Here is a 21,406-nt window from a genome sequence, read left to right as displayed (position 1 = left end):
TCTTAATTGTTAATTTACAGTCCTCCTTTTATTTCAATCTGTATTGTTCGGGTCTGTTTGTGGTATTTCTGATAAACAAAAGAGTACATTGTATAAAATCTAACCTGATGTACTTCAGCTAAAAAAAATTGATTTTAACTATTAGATCTGGAATAAAAATGTTGGATTTTCTTTTAGAGGTGTGTCAAAAAGAAATGTGATTTCAAGATTTATGTGGGTTTTATTTTAATTTCTTCAATTAATTTTTTTTTCATTAATTTCATATTTCTGAAAATATAGAGGAATTGCTATTGAAAATGATTATTACCATTGGAATTTTATTATTAAAGGGATATTTATTAAATTGCTTGATGTTGTTGAAAACTTGAGATTATATAGATCTATAAACTTGGTTGTATTACTAGTAATGTTCAATGAAATAAAAAAGTATCCATACTATTAGAGAATATTGATTAACAAATTAACCATGGTATCTTTTCATCCAGTTTGGCTGTAGAGCATCAAAGTTTAAAACAAAATCAATTCTTCCCTGAAAAAAGCTTTATTCGTAAAATTGATTAAAGTGGGTTTTTTATGGTTAATTAGCATTGTCACAAAGACAAGGGTCATTTACAGGGCAAAAGGGTTGTTTAAATGGATATTTTTCATTTCTGGTTATTAAACAATTTTAATAAAGAGCAACAATAATATTAGAAATAATTTAATAATTAGTGACAATTTGAGAGAAAGCTAAATGGTTTATACGAGTATGTAAATGTAATTATGGGTTGGAGACATTAAATGTCAGAATAAGCTTTGAAATCCTCTCTATACACTATCATATCGATCTATAAACGTTATCCAATTTTTCTAAAGTACTCTATTCAGTGGTATCTCATTTTCATTATTGATTCCGACTATCGTCTATAATTAACAGTCCGACATCCGGTCAATGTCAAACTTCGGTATCTAATGCCCGAGATAAATACAATACTCATATCTCATCCTATTGTTGAAATTTACTTTATTTAATTGCCAATTACGGCAGTCGGTGTCTCAAGTTTGATTAGATCCGCAAATGAAATATGTGGGTATAGAGTAGAAAGAGTAAAGCTGGATCAATTGACGTGGGGACAAAACAATGCATGTCTACTCCGGAGACATTATAGCTCCGAGGAGAAGTTCCTTATAGGGTGGTGGGATTCTGTATCTACTGGAAAACGGAGACAATTTCCCTGGCCAGACTATATCAATAAATACCTATTATCAAGATGTTAAATATTTCGTGATAAACAACACACTGGTGTAAGATACATCACTCCCTAGTTGCGGGGTTGAACTGCTCTCAGCGATGGTAGCTGGGATTAACTTTGATAATAGATCAATTTTGTCAGGACCAGTCTGGACCATATGATGGTCTTAAAGAAATGATTTAAATTTATTCTGTAATGGTCAAATTGATAGATATTGCTGCATTTTTTTTACAAGGAACAAATACAGGAACGATATAATCCCTGCAGCCATCTTTAATTTCAGTCTGTTGCCAAAAGCAGAATGACCTCTCTCCCGCAGTGTTTAACCCTTTGGTATAGATATTCATATCCCTTACAATAGATTGATGTTCGTATTTGACTGGCGAGTTTTTAGTATTCTATGAAATGTTTATATCATTGTGTGAGGCTAAAATGTCAATGTCGAACATTTGTACTTGTTTGGCCTGTGAACTTTAGGAATTTTTGGTAATTTGGCTTTTTTTCTTCTGGGAGTGGGGATTGATTTTTTACAGGCCGACTGTATATAAATCATCTGTCATATTGAATCTAAATATGGACTCATTGAAGCACCGAGGCTGAAACCAAGCTTGGCCCATCATTGGGGATTTTACTGTTTCATTAAGTCGGGCATTTTATTGATTTTGACCACTATTTGAACCAGCTGGACAGGGAAACTCCAAAATATCACATTTCAGTGGACTATCGATCGGGCAGGTAATTCAGCACTGACCTTTTGATATTTGTTTCAATTTCAACCCATAATAGGACTTAGACGCAACATGATTGCCTAGCGATCTCTTCCAAGGAAATATTCCAAAATAGGAAAAAACACTTATATATGTAGATATATTTCAGAATTGAATTAGTGTAAAAAATAGCAGTAGCGATAGTGGGTCTGTCTGGTTTGACCAGCGCTTCTGTAATAAATTCTGTTTACAGCCATGACAACGGTCAGCTGCTATTTGGCAGCACTTTTATTTCAATTTGGCCGGCTCATTGTTATTTTCGATTTATTTCATTTTTCCTTGATTTATCCCAGCATACATTGTAAATAGCCTTGGTCTTTTTTCTGTCTTCTCCCCTCGCCAGCCAATACCAGCATGGGCTCCCCAAGCCCACCAATACTGTACCTCACACTAGCTAATGTAGTCTGCAATATGCCACCAACCCGGATCACACATTTTGACTCAAATTGAAATCGCTTCACCCTATTTGTGAATTGACTTACACATTTTTGTCTACAACCTCTAACTTAAGTCTGTCCTTGATTACCTCCCCTTACAACCCCTATTTTTCTCCCTGGGGACGCGCTTTCTTACCTAAATCCATCCATATCTGCAGGTGTGCTAACTCTTGTCTGTGTCTGGAGCTTATTACGGTTCCTAGGGGGAAGGGATAGCTTTCAGACGGGATTTCTTTGTCACTTTGAACCCAACATAAATCATTGGGTTATACCTAGTGTGTTGTCTTTTGGTATGAGGGTATTCTGAACGATGAATGACGTTTTTGTCTTTTCTAATCTTTTTCAACCAGCACTTACCTACTTTCCATCTGTCACCTTTGCTGAGAAAACCTTCTTTGCTCTTTAATCCTTCCACCCCTGAAATTTTACAATGGCCTGTCCCAAGTCTTGAAGTAAAAGAGTCTAAATGTGTCTGTAGGAGTGAATGATTTTTTCGCTATCACTCTACTTTTCTGTGACAAAAATCTGTCAGGAGTTTACTGGATCTAATACCTTGATATTGGTGTTTAAGTTACAACAGAAGATTCATGAACTTTACTATACCGATGGGATCTTCAATTACACACTCCGATCTTGTTCTTTTAGATGATTGAATTCAATATCCAAAGCTAATTTGTCACTCAAGATTTTGAAATTAGTCACTGTCAGATGGAAGCTTCACTTTTGAATTCTGCAATTTATAATATTAATTTCTGCAGTAAGTGGAAGTTGGATGTCGGCCCTTTGGGGAGATTTAGTTTGGTGAGAATCTGTAGCCATGATTTTCTGAAGATGAAACATTTGAATGGATGCTATTTGTTCGCATGTTAATGTTGCTGCATTTTCTTTATATGAGTAATGTTACCTTTTATTTGACACTGGAAACAAGAAATTTTAATGGAAATTAATGTGCTCCTCACAAAATTCACATGTTTAATACATAATTCATGTTTTGTTGAAAAATTCCATAAAAAATGGATTTTTATCAACGTCTCTCATCCAAGTTAATGAATTCAGATATCAATGTTCTCTATCCACTGATGATAAAGCTGTTTTGTATCCTACAGTATAAAATTTCCAGTCCGTTTTTATTATGTTATATACTTAATAGTCATAAAATTTTGCTCAACAAATTCTCTGTGATAAAGCTCTTGGAAATATATGTAACAGAACTTTTAGATGGCAATGTCTTTAATAAATATGAATTAATAGGTACTTTAAAATTCATAAAGTTAACTGTTTTTAAGATAAAATGTTTTTATATTTTATTAACTTTTTGGGAAAAAAATCCCACAAAAACCAATCTGTATAGTATACAAGATGCCTTGACTTTGGCAGACTTTGTACTTTTACAAGTCCATTAGGTCATTAAAGGTCAGGATATTGTTATTCTGGGACACAGGAGTACTCAACCTATTTTTCACTGGCTGTCATCTGTCAACTTTTATTTTAAAAGACTTTTAATCTAGAACAGCCAAGAGGATTGAAACTAAATTTAGCACAAGGTAGCCTTAGGTCTACAGAATTAGAGTTTTTTATGGATGAAGCCCCTGGGGGTAGAAGAACAGAAGGGAGGAACAGTTTTTATTGTTTAAAGATTGCTTTCATTTTTGAAATAAATGTTTTTTAACATTTTTTGAAAATCCTAGTTGAGGAACTATCCCAGTGGAAATTGTGATTTCATGTTATTGAATGATATTTTATCCTTTAAGTGGGAGTTTTAGGGCCATTGTAGTTGTTTGGATATTAGGTGTGTGGACAAATCTCCCACCTGCCCGTCATTTCAGGACAATGTTAGCTAAGTGGTTAAAGGGACAATTCACTCAGACTAATTTTTTTCTATAACCAAGAAGTCAAATGTGGCATAAAAGTAATGTTCTATGTTTCTTATGAAACATATAACACAAAATATTGACAAATTCCATGTCATTGTTTAGTATTTTAATTGATACCGTTGTAATTACAAATCGTTGATCAATACGATTCAGCAGGTACAATATATACACTGTACCCATACCCGAGCCTAAGTCACGCACCTTAAACAAATGTGCTACATACCGAGGAGATGAAAAAATGATTTTCAGGCAAGACAATTCACCTAAAAAGGTAAACACACTACTGTGAGAGCGATTTGAGCAGTTCTAGACAAAAGTTGCTTTACTCTACGAGCAAGGGACAGGGTTCGGCATACAAGTGTTCGACCACAATGTGTAATGGCGGACAGCGAGCGAGTTTGAACATTTCACACGCATTTCACCACCATAGACTTTTCTGGCATATCACAGTAAAACCGACTGATCTAATTTCCATTAAAACTGGGTTTGTCCGATATATGTATAAATTTTAATGTTCTCTTAGACTGAAATGTCCCTTTAAGGTGTCTGATACTAGCTCTTCCTTTCTGGATCACAAATTTGAAACAGGTCTTTGGTGCAGCTGCCAGGCACTGACCATAGGTCAGTGATTTTTCCTTCAGTACTCTGACTTTTCTTCACATTCTAAACATGACACATCCTCTGTATCATACCTGGCTGTGAGTAGAACATAAAACAGAAACTAATATCAAGGATTATACGGAATCACAGTAGTTGACTTACCATATTTGACCCAATTAGTAACCAGGGCGTTTATAAAAAAAAATGAAAAAAATGAAAAAGTGCTTAATAAGACAAAATTATTGCAAACCTATACAGTTTTGTATAGTTTTGGTCTTAATATATGCCCAGGTAGGCCTCAAAAAGGAGGAGGGGTGCTTATAGGGGCATTGGTGCTTATTGCGTCGAATACGGTAAGTTACTTCATATCCTAAACCTTGCATGTTCTTCAAAGACCATGGTGAGGCTGGCTTAAACATTCAACAAAGACAAACAAACAACAAGGATTTTTTTACCAAGATCATTTTGTTGAAATTAATTATTTTGTTAAATGACGAAACAAAACATAAATCCACTAAAATAAGTTATAGTTGATGCCTATAATTCATTTATTATAATAACTGCAAAAAACAAGTTTAGAGATTTTTTTTGTCAGACTAAGCACAAAGTGGAATTGGTTGAAATTTTCCCATTTTATGGCTAACAGGAGCCAGACTGAATTTCATGTCCATGAATACCTGAGTATAGTCTGGGAAATATTACTATATATAGAATCCAATTACAGCCTGGTCAAAAAAGTGACCAACGCAAAACAGTTTTGTGATTATTTTCTATTTCTTGTCTATCAGTTTCGCCCATTATAAGATTTACAGACAAGCACTTAAATATGCACTGAGAAAAAGCAATAGGATTTGAAATCTCACAAGGGCCTATAGTTTGTACAGAGTTATTGTATATTTCATCATAAAATGTCTGCTGGTCGGTGTATTAATGGAAGTGCTGGCTTACGACAAACATTCCCTTCAACTTCAGAACCACAAGGAAGTCCCATAAAGTACACCAACATACTCGACTCTTTTCTACAATTCTAAACACCGAAAAAATTCCATGGTTTTGCAAACACAAGTGTTTGAGAAGTTGTGATTGCTACTTCAAACAATGCTGTTTGATGGCCGTTATGAGCCTTGTGTACCTGGCCATATGGCGCCCATTACCTCAAGGCCGAATCTGGGTCAGAGATCAGATAGGTCATGCCCTTTTTCTCATTAAATTTAAAATCAGAAGCAACTTGGTTCACCCCCTACCACTGCGAGGGATGATTACTTCAAAGGGTGGACTGACCGACTTAATATCTTCAATCCGTTTAAGATAAAAACGTATCAAATTGAGCACACATTTATACATACTCTGTTGATTCAGGTCAAGAAAATTGCTGTTTTTTTAATAAAAAACATATTAAATAAGATAAGATTATTCTAGAATTTATGAAGGAATCCGATGGTTCTAACTTTTACATTTTTTTCATAAAAACACATTTTTCGTGAGTAATGGGCGGGAATATACAGTCATCCTCTATAAATCATTAAGGACTGTAAATTAACTTCAGATATTGTTAGAGGGAATCCTTCTGTAAGTAAATCGTAAAAATGAAAGCCTGTCTTGTTTATGTAGGATGACTAATGCGTGATTCCGTATTTATTTACGAGTGTAATATCCAAAAACATCTTTGGTTTTAAGTCTACTTGTAAAATGTCGTAATTTTATATGACAGGGATTCCAGAATTTTTCCTGTACTTACATCGTCAGGTCTACTTAAGCTATTACAATAAATCAAATTTTTTCATGATTTTTTTCTTTGTTTTTCTGTTTCCTTGTTAATTAAAAACAGAATCAAATATTTTGCTTAATCAAGACATCTTTCTCTAATTCAAGTATTAGAGAAATACAAAAGATAACTTGTTAGTGCAACGCTGTACTTTTGATGAAAATAAAACAACAATAAACATAATTCTATGTGACCTGACTATGGTAGCTTCTTTAGTAATTTTCACTTGAATTCCTGTACAAATTGACCACCCTTTTAACCTACCTCTTACTGTTTTCCTATCTTACATTCCACTGATGTCATTACTGGATAACTGTCAGTTTTACATCATTAAAGCTAATCAGTTTTACTTTTCTACATTTCACAGGTGTCAGTTTTACCATTTCTACATCTCACTAATGTCAGTTTTATATTTCTACATCTCACTAATGTCAGTTTTATATTTCTACATGTCACTGCTGATGTCAGTTTTACATTTCTACATCTCACTGGTGTCAGTTTTACATTTCTACGTCTCACTCAGGTGTCAGTTTTACTTTTCTACATCTCACTGGTATCAGTTTAACTTTTCTACATCTCACTGTATGATGTCAGTTTTACATTTCTACATTTCACTGCTGATGTCAGTTTTACATTTCTACATCTCACTGATGTCAGTTTTACATTTCTACATCTCACTGATGTCAGTTTTACATTTCTATATCTCACTGCTGATGTCAATTTTACATTTCTACATCTTACTGATATCAGTTTGACATTTTTACATCTCACTGATGTCAGTTTTACATTTCTACATCTTACTGATGTCAGTTTTACATTTCTACATCTTACTACTAATGTCAGTTTTACATTTCTACATCTCACTGCTGATGTCAGTTTTACATTTCTACATCTCACTGATATCAGTTTGACATTTTTACATCTCACTGATGTCAGTTTTACTTTCTACATCTCACTGCTGATGTCAGTTTTACATTTCTACATCTCACTGATATCAGTTTGACATTTCTACATCTCACTGCTGATGTCAGTTTTACATTTCTACATCTCACTGATATCAGTTTTACATTTCTACATCTCACTGCTGATGTCAGTTTTACATTTCTACATCTCACTGATATCAGTTTTACTTTTTTACATCTTACTGATATCAGTTTGACATTTTTACATCTCACTGATGTCAGTTTTACATTTCTACATCTTACTGCTAATGTCAGTTTTACATTTCTACATCTCACTGATGTCAGTTTTACATTTCTACATCTCACTGCTGATGTCAGTTTTACATTTCTACATCTCACTGATATCAGTTTGACATTTTTACATCTCACTGATGTCAGTTTTACATTTCTACATCTCACTGCTGATGTCAGTTTTACTTTTCTACATCTCACTGATATCAGTTTTACATTTCTACATCTCACTGCTGATGTCAGTTTTACATTTCTACATCTCACTGATGTCAGTTTTACATTTCTACATCTCACTGATGTCAGTTTTACATTTCTACATCTTACTGCTAATGTCAGTTTTACATTTCTACATCTTACTACTAATGTCAGTTTTACATTTCTACATCTCACTGATATCAATTTGACATTTTTACATCTCACTGATGTCAGTTTTACATTTCTACATCTCACTGATGTCAGTTTTACATTTCTACATCTTACTGCTAATGTCAGTTTTACATTTCTACATCTTACTGCTAATGTCAGTTTTTCATTCTACATCACACTTGTGTCAGTTTTTCTTTTTGACATCTCACTGGTGTCAGTTTTACATTTTTTTCATTCACTAACGTCAGTTGATATAATTTTTACATCAATAATATATTTAATTGACTGATGGCAATGTTTCTACATTTCTGGAAGTAGGTTGGAGGGGAGGAGGTTATTTATTTAGCATTTCTTTCTCTTCATCATGTTAACATTTCCATTACATCCAAAATCTAGACCTCTGTTGTTGGTCAAACCTAAATCGCTTTATTGTTGTCAAAGGGAGAACCTGAGCTCTCCCTGTCCAAGACCGACGGGTGAGGTCGGTACTCGACTCCTGGAAGCTCGTACTCGACTCAACAATTTTGATAGCCAAACAACAGAGAAAAATACTTTAGTATATGTAAACTATTGGTAGTGGTAAAGTGATCCGTAATCTGGAGATAGAATCGTCCACTCTATCAATCAAGTCCAGTATCTCTTTGAATATTTTAGGAGATGATAAATGTCAGAAATTCATCTGTGCCACTTTAAGTTCAAGTAGGACAGGGGATATTCTGGGTTTAATGCACTACAATATAATCAATAGCCAGAGAGTAGCCATCCATCTAGTAAAACACCCAAAAATCAATATCGCATGTTTGAAATTCTGCTACTTTGCTGACCCTGATAAATGAAAAATTCTTTGTGCGCCGTGTCAGACACAAATTTATGGATGTTGTATTATGGCCAGTGAATTTGTTTTGGGCCGCACTAAGTTGTGTGCCGGGTTCAGCCTCCCTTGTTACTAGGGCATTTAAAACGCCTGTATAAATGGCTTTTGGTGCTGTCAAATAACCTTTATCTAATTATTAACTTAATCAATATCTATGCAATGATAGAGAAAAAATATAAGCTTACAGACGACTTGGAAAAAAATCCCCTTGGGCTCTGATGTGATATAGTAGCATTAAGCTCGGAAAAAATAGGATTATTATTCGTGTTGAACATAATACAGTGAAATAGGTAATTGGCATTTCTGTGTTCATCCATTTCATTTGAATCCACAGGAACATAATGCCGCAAGTGACGTGGACGATGGTCACTATAGCAACACCGACACTGATGGACTGGACGGTCAGCCTTGTCCAAAGGAAGACAACTCTACCTACAGCGGATCACCAGGACACGAGGCAGAAGTGGACGACAGTGACCACACTGACCAGGAAAGCTTGACCGATCAGGAGGAGGAGGTCATGGAGGAATCGGAAGTTGAGGCAAGTCCTTATGAGGATGTGGAAGCTCCTAAAACTGTGAAGCAAGAGGGTCCCGAGGGTCAAGGAGGTGACCCCAGGGACCAAGAAAGAGCCAACCCTGAGAACCAAGAGGGTATAGCCCCATCCCTGTCCCGAAACCAAATGGAGTTGCTTGAATTAGAGATGAGAGCAAGGGCTATTAAGGCTATGCTCAAGGCACATGAGGTACGGGAAAAACGGTTAGAGGATGGGTGAACATTCTCAGAATAATATCTAAACAATAAATTGGACCAAATAATGACTAGGTATGGTAGTCAAAATACAAAAATAGATGTGCCACTCATGTGGTTCAAATACAGGACCATACAAATAGCTAACCACGTGGTAAAATATCTAGAACCACAAAAATAGCTACTCCTATGGTAAAATATATAAAGGACCTCAAAAATAAATGTCCTACTCATGTGACTGAGATAATGCCCGGTATATGTTGTTAGTTGATACATGGATGACAAAAAGTCTACAAAAATAACCCAAAACCATTTTGCTACTCAAGTAGCTGAAAGACCAAGAATGTGAGTGTAGAATTGAGGTGGTAGCTAGGTCCGAAAATGTGTTTGCTTGTTGTAATTTCTACTGAATCAACAGCAGTATGCATTACTTGAGTACATGACATTCTGTAAACTGTGTATTAATGCTATAAAATGTCATATTTGAGAATGTAACATAAAATGTCATACACCGTACTTGATGAAAGTTATATGATGTCATACTTGAGAATATATGTGAATGTTATATAATGCCATACTTGAGAATGTATGTGAATGTTATATAATGCCATACTTGAGAATGTATGTGAATGTTATATAATGCCATACTTGAGAATGTATGTGAATATTATATAATGCCATACTTGAGGATGTATGTGAATGTTATATAATGCCATACTTGAGAATGTATGTGAATGTTATATAATGTTGTACTTGAGAATGTATGTGAATATTATATAATGCCATACTTGAGAGTGCATGTGAATATTATATAATGTCATACTTGAGGATGTATGTGAATGTTATAATATGCCATACTTGAGAGTGTATGTGAATATCATATAATGCCATACTTGAGAGTGCATGTGAATATTATATAATGTCATACTTGAGAGTGCATGTGAATATTATATAATGTCATACTTGAGAGTGTATGTGAATATTATATAATGTCATACTTGAGAGTGTATGTGAATATTATATAATGTTGTACTTGAGAATGTATGTGAATGTTATAATATGCCGTACTTGAGAATGTATGTGAATGTTATATAATGTTGTACTTGAGAATGTATGTGAATGTTATATAATGTTGTACTTGAGAATGTATGTGAATGTTATATAATGTTGTACTTGAGAATGTATGTGAATGTTATATAATGTCATACTTGAGAATGTATGTGAATATTATATATAATACCATACTTGAGGATGTATGTGAATGTTATATAATGTCATACTTGAGAATGTATGTGAATGTTATATAATGTTGTACTTGAGAATGTATGTGAATGTTATAATATGCCGTACTGGAGAATGTATGTGAATGTTATATAATGTTGTACTTGAGAATGTATGTGAATGTTATATAATGTCATACTTGAGAATGTATGTGAATGTTATATAATGTCATACTTGAGAATGTATGTGAATGTTATATAATGTCATACTTGAGAGTGCATGTGAATATTATATAATGTCATACTTGAGGATGTATGTGAATGTTATAATATGCCGTACTGGAGAATGTATGTGAATATCATATAATGCCATACTTGAGAGTGCATGTGAATATTATATAATGTCATACTTGAGAGTGTATGTGAATATTATATAATGTCATACTTGAGAATGTATGTGAATGTTATATAATGTCATACTTGAGAATGTATGTGAATGTTATATAATGTTGTACTTGAGAATGTATGTGAATGTTATATAATGCCATACTTGAGAATGTATGTGAATATTATATAATACCATACTTGAGAGTGTATGTGAATATTATATAATGCCATACTTGAGGATGTATGTGAATGTTATATAATGCCGTACTTGAGAATGTATGTGAATATTATATAATGCCATACTTGAGAATGTATGTGAATGTTATATAATGCCGTACTTGAGAATGTATGTGAATATTATATAATGCCATACTTGAGGATGTATGTGAATATTATATAATGTCATACTTGAGAATGTATGTGAATGTTATATAATGCCATACTTGAGAATGTATGTGAATATTATATAATACCATACTTGAGAGTGTATGTGAATATTATATAATACCATACTTGAGGATGTATGTGAATGTTATATTATGTCGTACTTGAGAATGTATGTGAATATTATATAAAGTCATACTTAAGAATGTATGTGAATGTTATATTATGCCGTACTTGAGAATGTATGCCAATGTTATATAATGTCATACTTGAGAATGTATGTGACTATATCTAGCTGGTATCTGTGGGTGAAATTTCTATAATGTACAAGCTAAAGGGAGCTAATTGAGTGAGCTTGTACATGTGTCAGCGATATTGTTACTGTTCCGACAGGAACTAATAAAATGTGTATGTGAGCCAATGATCTTTCTTTGTTTTGTTTAATGCTGTTTTGATTATCATATGAATTCAGTCTCGAGAAGTGAATTGAAAGGCAATTCGTTGTTATAATTTACATGAACACAGATCTTGTTACACCTGTTTTTTTTGGGAAAGAAAATTGGTCATGAGTTTTTAAAAAAGTTGCTTTAGTCCATGTGTACGGAATTTGATTATTGATACAAATCCCTTGGTGACAAATCATAGAATATTTTATTTCAATTCTTTGAATCAGTCAATTGGCTGCAGGCCATATTCTATTGTTACTCTAACGCTCATTCAGTAGTTTTTAATTAAAAAAATATACGGATCTTAATTGCTTTGACATTTGTATCTGAAATTTTTGATGCATAAAGGAATAAAAATGAGTATTTAATAATTTAAGAAAGACAAAAATAATTGGAATGGATTTCGTCGAGTCGACAACACAAAGAAGCCAAATCATGGCTGGGGAGTGTTGAACTATATATATATATAAATGTCACGGTATACGTTTAGCTTACAATACCTCTAATCACTGAACCGTGAAGATATTAACAAAAAGTATTTTATTCAAATTGTCGAGTCATTTGCATGGGCTATCTAGAAAACCATAATTAAATTATCAAAAAATCTTCAGTAAATATATTTTATTTGATTTTAACATTAGATACAGATATATCATAATTAGGTTTTAATTAGCCATCCATGATCAAATGGTGGGCTATTTAAATTGACCTTCACCTATACGGTCTAATGTTAGACCTCGGTCATCTGATGGGCTTCAAATAATGTTCTGTCTATAAATAAGGTCAGAAAGGATCTTCCTGAATTTTTATACGGAGGTTCCTTTTTTCCTGCCCTTTGCAGTTTGGGATGGATTGCAGCATGTCCAATAGGCAACTTATATTTTACATTTTCCCAATTCAGTTAACTATTTCTCATAAAGCACTGAAGGGATCTTTCTGAAAAAGCATATGCAGGTCCTCAATTAGTCTTAACTGTATCAACTGCATTTTTTTAAAAACATTTTGGAAACAATGAACATATGGCCAACATGCAGACGGCCATATTGGACTTAGTTTTCAGGGGGTGGGAGGGGTGAGCAGGGAGGGTGGAAAGTGGCTCTAGGAAATCTTTACAGATTTGAAAAAAAATGAATATGTACGATTGACCTTCACTTTCGCTGGACTTGCTAGGCCTGATGAGACCAACTGGTTTTAAACTTGATTTAAAATTTTGGAAACGATATTCTACAGACACAGATGCGTACAATGTATATGATAAATCAAAAAGTGATAATGTATCATATTTGTATTGAATACATTTTAGAGGTTTTTTCATCAATATGAATATTTGCTTTTACCAAGTCATACAGGATACAAATAATTACAACTTATGTCTAAAAGAATCATATAAATATTCCATTTTATATGGAAAGTAATGTACACTTAATTTTGAACAAAATCACTTCTATTTTGATCTGATCGTGTCTGGTAAAACTTATGGTTTCAGCGCAGAGTTCTGTTATCAAAATTCGCTTTACAGGTGAATCTACCTTTATGAATGAAGCTATTGTGTACTTTTCACTTTAATATTCATGAGATTTTTTAGTGTTTTTCATCTAACATATCCGGGCACTAATTATCTGTCAGAATTTATGTTCTCTAGAAAATTGAAAAGTTATTATTTTGTATTTTTCCTGGAAGAAAGGCCAGGATATAATCAATTAGTGTTTCTAAATGGAGAGTTTAACCAGGCAGATGTATATTTAATGTAGATGTGAAGTTTGATACGTGGTGTAAAATTAAAATGTGTCCTGCCCATTCTGGCGTGTAGTTGATTCACAATCTCTTTTGTTCAAGTACCTTGTCTCTAATTCAAAATGTTTATCATATTATTGACATGTATCAATAATGCATTTCTTCAATTAAAACTCTGAAAATGTCATATAATTAAGAAGATCGTTTGATAAGAGAAATGTTATATAGTGCTATCAGTTTTAAAAGGCTATTTGCATCTATTGAAGATATTATTTTATTAATTGTTCATGATTGTGTTTTGATATTTTTACAGTATTGTTGGTTTTGACAGTAGATACTATTTCTATCATGATGTTGCACTATATTTCTGATATAAAAGATAAATAATGACACATGGAGACAGTAAGTCAAATTATTTATTTAAAAATAAATAGTTGGGGTTTGTAACGCTCAAACGACAGGAAGCATGGCTTGGTAGACTTGAAAGTTAAAACATAATGATTGATTCTGTTTTGTGACAAGTGCTGATTTTTTATGAGGTTTGCATTCAGTTGATGTCAACCCTATTTTTTAACAGGTCATGTTTCCCTACAAGGAGAGTATTACTTTGAAACAAATGGCATTCAAAATTCTTCTAGCTTGTTTCTTGTTTTTATGTTTTAAAGGCTCAATATACAAAACATTTTGCAAAACTTTAAGTGAAAATTAAGCTGAAACTAAATTGATTTATAGTCATCATGCTTTGTCTGTTCTCATCCAATGTGAACTGCATAAGAAGTCTTGGTATATTAGACCTCAAAAAACACATTGCACTGTGTTTCCAAAATCCATTTTTTAAGTCATCCGAGAGGAAGTCAAGTGACCTATTCTAATCGCCTTTTGTCCGTTGTCGTCCGTCGTCCGTCGTGTGTTCGTAAACAAGTTACATTTTCGGCTCTTCTCAAAAACTGCTGAAGCAATTTCAATGAAATTTTGCACAAATCTTCTAAAACATAAGGTCAATCAAAATTGTGAATTATATGACCCCTACCCCTCAAGGGGCTGTGGCAGGGGCCAAAAGAGGTAAAAATTTATGAACATTATTTGCTTTGTTTTCATAGGAAATTAGTCAAACTGGGTTAGAATTATTAGCTAGAGAAAGCATTTTAACACCATATCCATATTGGTCCTGGCTGACCCCCAGGGACCAGAGGGGCGGGGCCAAAATGGATCAAAATGGCTAAAATTTCTAAAATCTTTTTCTGAATTCACAGGTTTAATGGAACCAGATAATCTTCACAGATTAAAAAGTGAAATTTATAAAATCATTGACACTGAATGACTTCTAGTTTGGTTTTGTTGTTTAACGTTGGCAAAGCAAATTGGAATTTTAAGCATAAGGTTTGGTAATAATTTACACTAACTAAACAAAAAAATAAAAATTCTAATACGAAGGTTTACTTTAAAATTTATTCTAATTCGTATATACTTTTTACAGATTTGACCCAACTTTGCATTGCTCTTTTTGTATCAACACTCAGGTTTTGTCTTTTTTTCCTCCTATTCAAATGGTGCCAAGGTTACATTGTCTTATGACCGTTAAGTCCTCTAGGCCTCTTGTCCTTTATTAAAGCGTAAATCCAAAATCTCTGTTGGTGTGGGTGACGACAGGAAAAGGATATCTGTTGGTGTGTGGAGACAACAGGACAAGAATCTCTGTTGGTGTGGGTGACGACAGGAAAAGGATCTCTGTTGGTGTGTGGAGACACAGGACAAGATTATCTGTTGGTGTGGGGGACAACAGGACAAGGATCTCTGTTTGTGTGGGGGACAACAGGATAAGGATATCTGTTGGTGTGGGGACGTGACAAAGATCTCTGTTGGTGTGGGGGACAACAGGACAAGAATCTCTGTTGGTGTGGGGGACAACAGGACAAGGATATCTGTTGGTGTGGGGGACAACAGGACAAGGATCTCTGTTGGTGTGGGGGACAACAGGACAAGGATCTCTGTTGGTGTGGGGGACAACAGGACAAGGATATCTGTTGGTGTGGGGGACAACAGGACAAGGATCTCTGTTGGTGTGGGGGACAACAGGACAAGGATCTCTGTTGGTGTGGGGGACAACAGGAAAAGGATCTCTGTTGGTGTGTGGAGACACAGGACAAGATTATCTGTTGGTGTGGGGGACAACAGGACAAGGATCTCTGTTTGTGTGGGGACAACAGGACATGGATATCTGTTGGTGTATGGAGACAACAATACAAGGATCTCTGTTGGTGTAGGGGACAACAGGACAAGAATCTCTGTAAGTGTGGGGGACAACTGGACATGGATCTCTGTTGGTGTGGGGACAACTAGACAAGGATATCTGTTGGTGTGTGGGAACAATAGGACAAGGATCTCTGTTGGTGTGGGGGACAACTGGACAAGGATCTCTGTTGGTGTGGGGGACAACAGGATAAGGATATCTGTTGGTGTGGGTGACAACAGGATAAGGATATCTGTTGGTGTGGGGGACAACAGGATAAGGATAGCTGTTGGTGTGGGTGACAACAGGATAAGGATATCTGTTGGTGTGGGGGACAACAGGATAAGGATAGCTGTTGGTGTGGGTGACAACAGGATAAGGATAGCTGTTGGTGTGGGTGACAACAGGATAAGGATAGCTGTTGGTGTGGGTGACAACAGGATAAGGATAGCTGTTGGTGTGGGTGACAACAGGATAAGGATAGCTGTTGGTGTGGGTGACAACAGGATAAGGATATCTGTTGGTGTGGGGGACAACAGGATAAGGATAGCTGTTGGTGTGGGTGACAACAGGATAAGGATATCTGTTCGTGTGGGGGACAACAGGACAAGGATCTCTGTTGGTGTGGGGACAACAAGACAAGGATATCTGTTGGTGTGGGGGACAACAGGATAAGGATATCTGTTGGTGTGGGTGACAACAGGATAAGGATATCTGTTGGTGTGGGGGACAACAGGATAAGGATAGCTGTTGGTGTGGGTGACAACAGGATAAGGATATCTGTTGGTGTGGGGGACAACAGGACAAGGATCTCTGTTGGTGTGGGGACAACAAGACAAGGATATCTGTTGGTGTGTGGACAACAGGACAAGGATCTCTGTTGGTCTGGGGGACAACTGGACAAGGATCTCTGTTGGTGTGGGGGACAACAGGACAAGGATCTTTGTTGGTGTGGGGGACAACTGGACAAGGATCTCTGTTTGTGTGGGGACAACAGGACATGGATATCTGTTGGTGTATGGAGACAACAATACAAGGATCTCTGTTGGTGTTGGGAACAACAAGACAAGAATCTCTGTTGGTGTGGGGACAACAGAACAAGGCTCTCTGTTGGTGTGGGAGGCCAACTGGACAAGGATTTCTGTTTGTGTGGGGGACAACAGGACAAAAATGACTGTGTGGTGTGGGGGACAACAGGACATGGATCTCTGTTGGAGTGGGGACAACGTGACAAGGATATCTGTTGGTGTGGGGGACAACAGGACAAGGATCTCTCTTGGTGTAGGGGACAACAGGACAAGAATCTCTGTAAGTGTGGGGGACAACTGGACATGGATCTCTGTTGGTGTGGGGACAACTAAACAAGGATATCTGTTGGTGTGTGGGGACAATAGGACAAGGATCTCTGTTGGTGTGGGGGACAACAGGACAAGGATATCTCTTGTTAAGGGAGGACAACCGGACAAGGAACTCTGTTTGTGTGGGGGACAACAGGACAAGGATATCTTGTTATGGGAGGACAACAGGACAATGAACTCTGTTTGTGTGGGGGACAACAGGACAAAATGTCTATTGTTGTGGGGGACAACAGGATAAGGATATCTGTTGGTGTGGGGGACAACAGGACAGGAATCTCTGTTGGTGTGGGGGACAACAGGATAAGGATATCTGTTGGTGTGGGGGACAACAGGACAAGGATAGCTGTTGATGTGGGGGACAACAGGACAAGAATCTCTGTTGGTGTGGGGGACAACAGGACAAGGATATCTGTTGGTGTGGGGGACAACAGGACAAGAATCTCTGTTGGTGTGGGGGACAACAGGACAAGGATATCTGTTGGTGTGGGGGACAACAGGACAAGGATCTCTGTTGGTGTGGGGGACAACAGGACAAGGATAGCTGTTGGTGTGGGGGATAACAGGACAAGGAACTCTGTTGATGTTGGGGACAACAGGACAAGGATAGCTGTTGGTATGGGGACAACAGGACAAGGATATCTCTTGTTATGGGAGGACAACAGGATAAGGAACTCTGTTTGTGTGGGGGACAACAGGACTAATAGAATCTTACATGGGTCTGTGAAATGGACAATGATATCTCAACCCGAGTGAAAGATTTTGGCCGGTCAACCCGAGGCTTGCCGAGGGGACAACAGGACAAGAATCTCTGTTAGTATTGGGGAACAACAGGACAAGGATCTCTGTTGGTGTGTGGGACAAGAGGACAATGATCTTTGTTGGTGTGGAGGACAACAGGACAAGGATATCTGTTGGTTTGGGGGACAACAGGACAAGGATCTCTTTTGGTGTGTGGAGACAACAGGACAAGGATCTCTGTTGGTGTGGGGACAACAGGACAAGGATCTCTGTTGGTGTGGGGACAACAGGACAAGGATATCTGTTGGTGTGGGGGACAACAGGACAAGGATCTCTGTTGGTGTGGGGGACAACATGACAAGGATATCTGTTGGTGTGGGGGACAACAGGACAAGGATCTCTGTTGGTGTGGGGGACAACAGGACAAGGATCTCTGTTGGTGTGGGGGACTACAGGACAAGGATCTCTGTTGGTGTGGGGGACAACAGGACAAGGATCTCTGTTGGTGTGGGGGACAACAGGACAAGGATCTCTGTTGGTGTGGGGGGCAACAGGACAAGGATATCTGTTGGTGTGGGGGACAACTGGACAAGAGTCTCTGTTGGTGTGGGGGACAACACGGACAAGGATATCTGTTGGTGTGGGGGACAACAGGACAAGAATCTCTGTTGGTGTGGGGGACAACAGGACAAGAATCTCTGTTGGTGTGGGGGACAACAGGACAAGGATCTCTGTTGGTGTGGGGACAACAGGACAAGGATCTCTGTTGGTGTGGGGGACAACTGAACAAGGATCTTTGTTGGTGAGGGGACAAGACAAGGATATCTGTTGGTGTGTGGACAACAGGACAAGGATCTCTGTTTGTGTGGGGACAACAGGACATGGATATCTGTTGGTGTATGGAGACAACAATACAAGGATCTCTGTTGGTGTTGGGAACAACAGGACAAGAATCTCTGTTGGTGTGGGGACAACAGAACAAGGCTCACTGTTGGTGTGGGAGGACAACTGGACAAGGATCTCTGTTTGTGTGGGGGACAACAGGACAAAAATGTCTGTTGGTGTGGGGGACAACAGGACAAGGATCTCTGATGGTGTGAGGGACAACAGGACAAGACTCTCTGTTGGAGTGGGGACAACGTGACAAGGATATCTGTTGGTGTGGGGGACAACAGGACAAGGATCTCTCTTGGTGTAGGGGACAACAGGACAAGAATCTCTGTAAGTGTGGGGGACAACTGGACATGGATCTCTGTTGGTGTGGGGACAACTAGACAAGGATATCTGTTGGTGTGTGAGGAATTGGACAAGGATCTCTGTTGGTGTGGGGGACAACAGGACAAGGATATCTCTTGTTATGGGAGGACAACAGGACAATGAACTCTGTTTGTGTGGGGGACAACAGGACAAAAATGTGTCTATTGTTGTGGGGGACAACAGGACAAGGATATCTGTTGGTGTGGGGGACAACAGGACAAGGATCTCTGTTGGTGTGGGGGACAACAGGACAAGGATATCTGTTGGTGTGGGGGACAACAGGACAAGAATCTCTGTTGGTGTGGGGGACAACAGGACAAGGATAGCTGTTGGTGTGGGGATAACAGGACAAGGAACTCTGTTGATGTTGGGGACAACAGGACAAGGATAGCTGTTGGTATGGGGACAACAGGACAAGGATATCTCTTGTTATGAGAGGACAACAGGATAAGGAACTCTGTTTGTGTGTGGGGGGCAATAGGACTAATAGAATCTTACATGGGTCTGTGAAGTGGACAATGATATCTCAACCCGAGTGAAAGATTTTGGCCGGTCAACCCGAGGCTTGCCGAGGGGACAACAGGACAAGAATCTCTGTTAGTATTGGGGAACAACAGGACAAGGATCTCTGTTGGTGTGTGGGACAAGAGGACAATGATCTTTGTTGGTGTGGAGGACAACAGGACAAGGATATCTGTTGGTTTGGGGGACAACAGGACAAGGATCTCTTTTGGTGTGTGGAGACAACAGGACAAGGATCTCTGTTGGTGTGGGGACAACAGGACAAGGATATCAGTTAGTGTTGGGAACAACAGGACAAGGAGATCTGTTGGTGTGTGGAGACAACATGACAACAGGACAGGATCTCTGTTGGTGTGGGGGACAACATGGACAGGATCTCTGTTGGTGTGGGGGACAACAGGACAAGGATCTCTGTTGGTGTGGGGGACAACAGGACAAGGATCTCTGTTGGTGTGGGGGACAGACAGGACAAAACAAGTTCTCTGTTGGTGTGGGGGACAACAGGACAAGGATCTCTGTTGGTGTGGGGGACAACAGGACAAGGAGATCTGTTGGTGTGGGGGACAACAGGACAAGGAGATCTGTTAGGTGTGGGGGGACAACAGGACAAGGAGATCTGTTGTGTGGGGGACAACAGGACAAGGATTTGTTGTATGGGGGACAACAGGACAAGGATCTCTGTTGGTGTGGGGGACAACAGGACAAGGATCTCTGTTGGTGTGGGGGACAACGTGACAAGGATATCTGTTGGTGTGGGGGACAACAGGACAAGGATCTCTGTTGGTGTGGGGAACAAAAGGACAAGAATCTCTGTTAGTGTTGGGGATAAAAGGACAAGGATCTCTGTTGGTGTTGGGGAAGACAGGACAAGAATATTTGTCGGTGTTGGGGACAACAGGACAAGGAGATCTGTTGGTGTGGGGGACAACAGGACAAGGAGATCTGTTGGTGTGGGGGACAACAGGACAAGGATCTCTGTTAGCATGGGGGAACAACAGGACAAGGATCATTGTTGGTGTGGGGGACAACAGGACAAGGATCTCTGTTGGTGTGGGGAAGACAGGACAAGGATCTCTGTGGGTGTGGGGACAACGTGACAAGGATATCTGTTGGTGTGGGGGACAACAGGACAAGGATCTCTGTTGGTGTGGGGAACAAAAGGACAAGAATCTCTGTTAGTGTGGGGGATAAAAGGACAAGGATCTCTGTTGGTGTTGGGGAAGACAGGACAAGGATCTCTCTTGGTGTGGTGGAGGGCAACATTACAAGGAT

The 21,406-nt window shown here is 37.9% G+C and overlaps 2 protein-coding genes across 5 annotated transcripts in view; one reads left to right on the top strand and one right to left on the bottom strand.

The window, feature by feature from the left end:
• LOC138325488 (caspase activity and apoptosis inhibitor 1-like) overlaps positions 1-10,381 on the top strand; it is a 230,883-nt gene extending 220,502 nt beyond the window's left edge. For all 4 annotated transcript variants that reach the window (XM_069271177.1, XM_069271179.1, XM_069271178.1 and 1 more), the window contains one exon: positions 9,443-10,381. In XM_069271177.1, the coding sequence (XP_069127278.1) occupies positions 9,443-9,883 (441 nt within the window). In that variant the 3' untranslated portion in view covers positions 9,884-10,381. The remainder of the gene's footprint in view (positions 1-9,442) is intronic.
• Positions 10,382-15,616: 5,235 nt separating this feature from the next.
• On the bottom strand, positions 15,617-21,119 carry LOC138326420 (mucin-2-like). The gene is made up of 3 exons (XM_069272530.1): positions 20,473-21,119; positions 18,447-20,003; positions 15,617-18,224 (listed from the first exon to the last, which is right to left on the bottom strand). The coding sequence occupies exons 1-3, from the start codon at positions 21,117-21,119 to the stop codon at positions 15,617-15,619; spliced, it is 4,812 nt and encodes a 1,603-aa protein (XP_069128631.1).
• Between the last annotated feature and the right edge of the window lie 287 nt (positions 21,120-21,406).

This window comes from Argopecten irradians, chromosome 6 (assembly GCF_041381155.1).
Source record: "Argopecten irradians isolate NY chromosome 6, Ai_NY, whole genome shotgun sequence".
NCBI lineage: Eukaryota > Metazoa > Mollusca > Bivalvia > Pectinida > Pectinidae > Argopecten > Argopecten irradians.
This window is presented reverse-complemented; position numbering and strand designations above follow the sequence as displayed.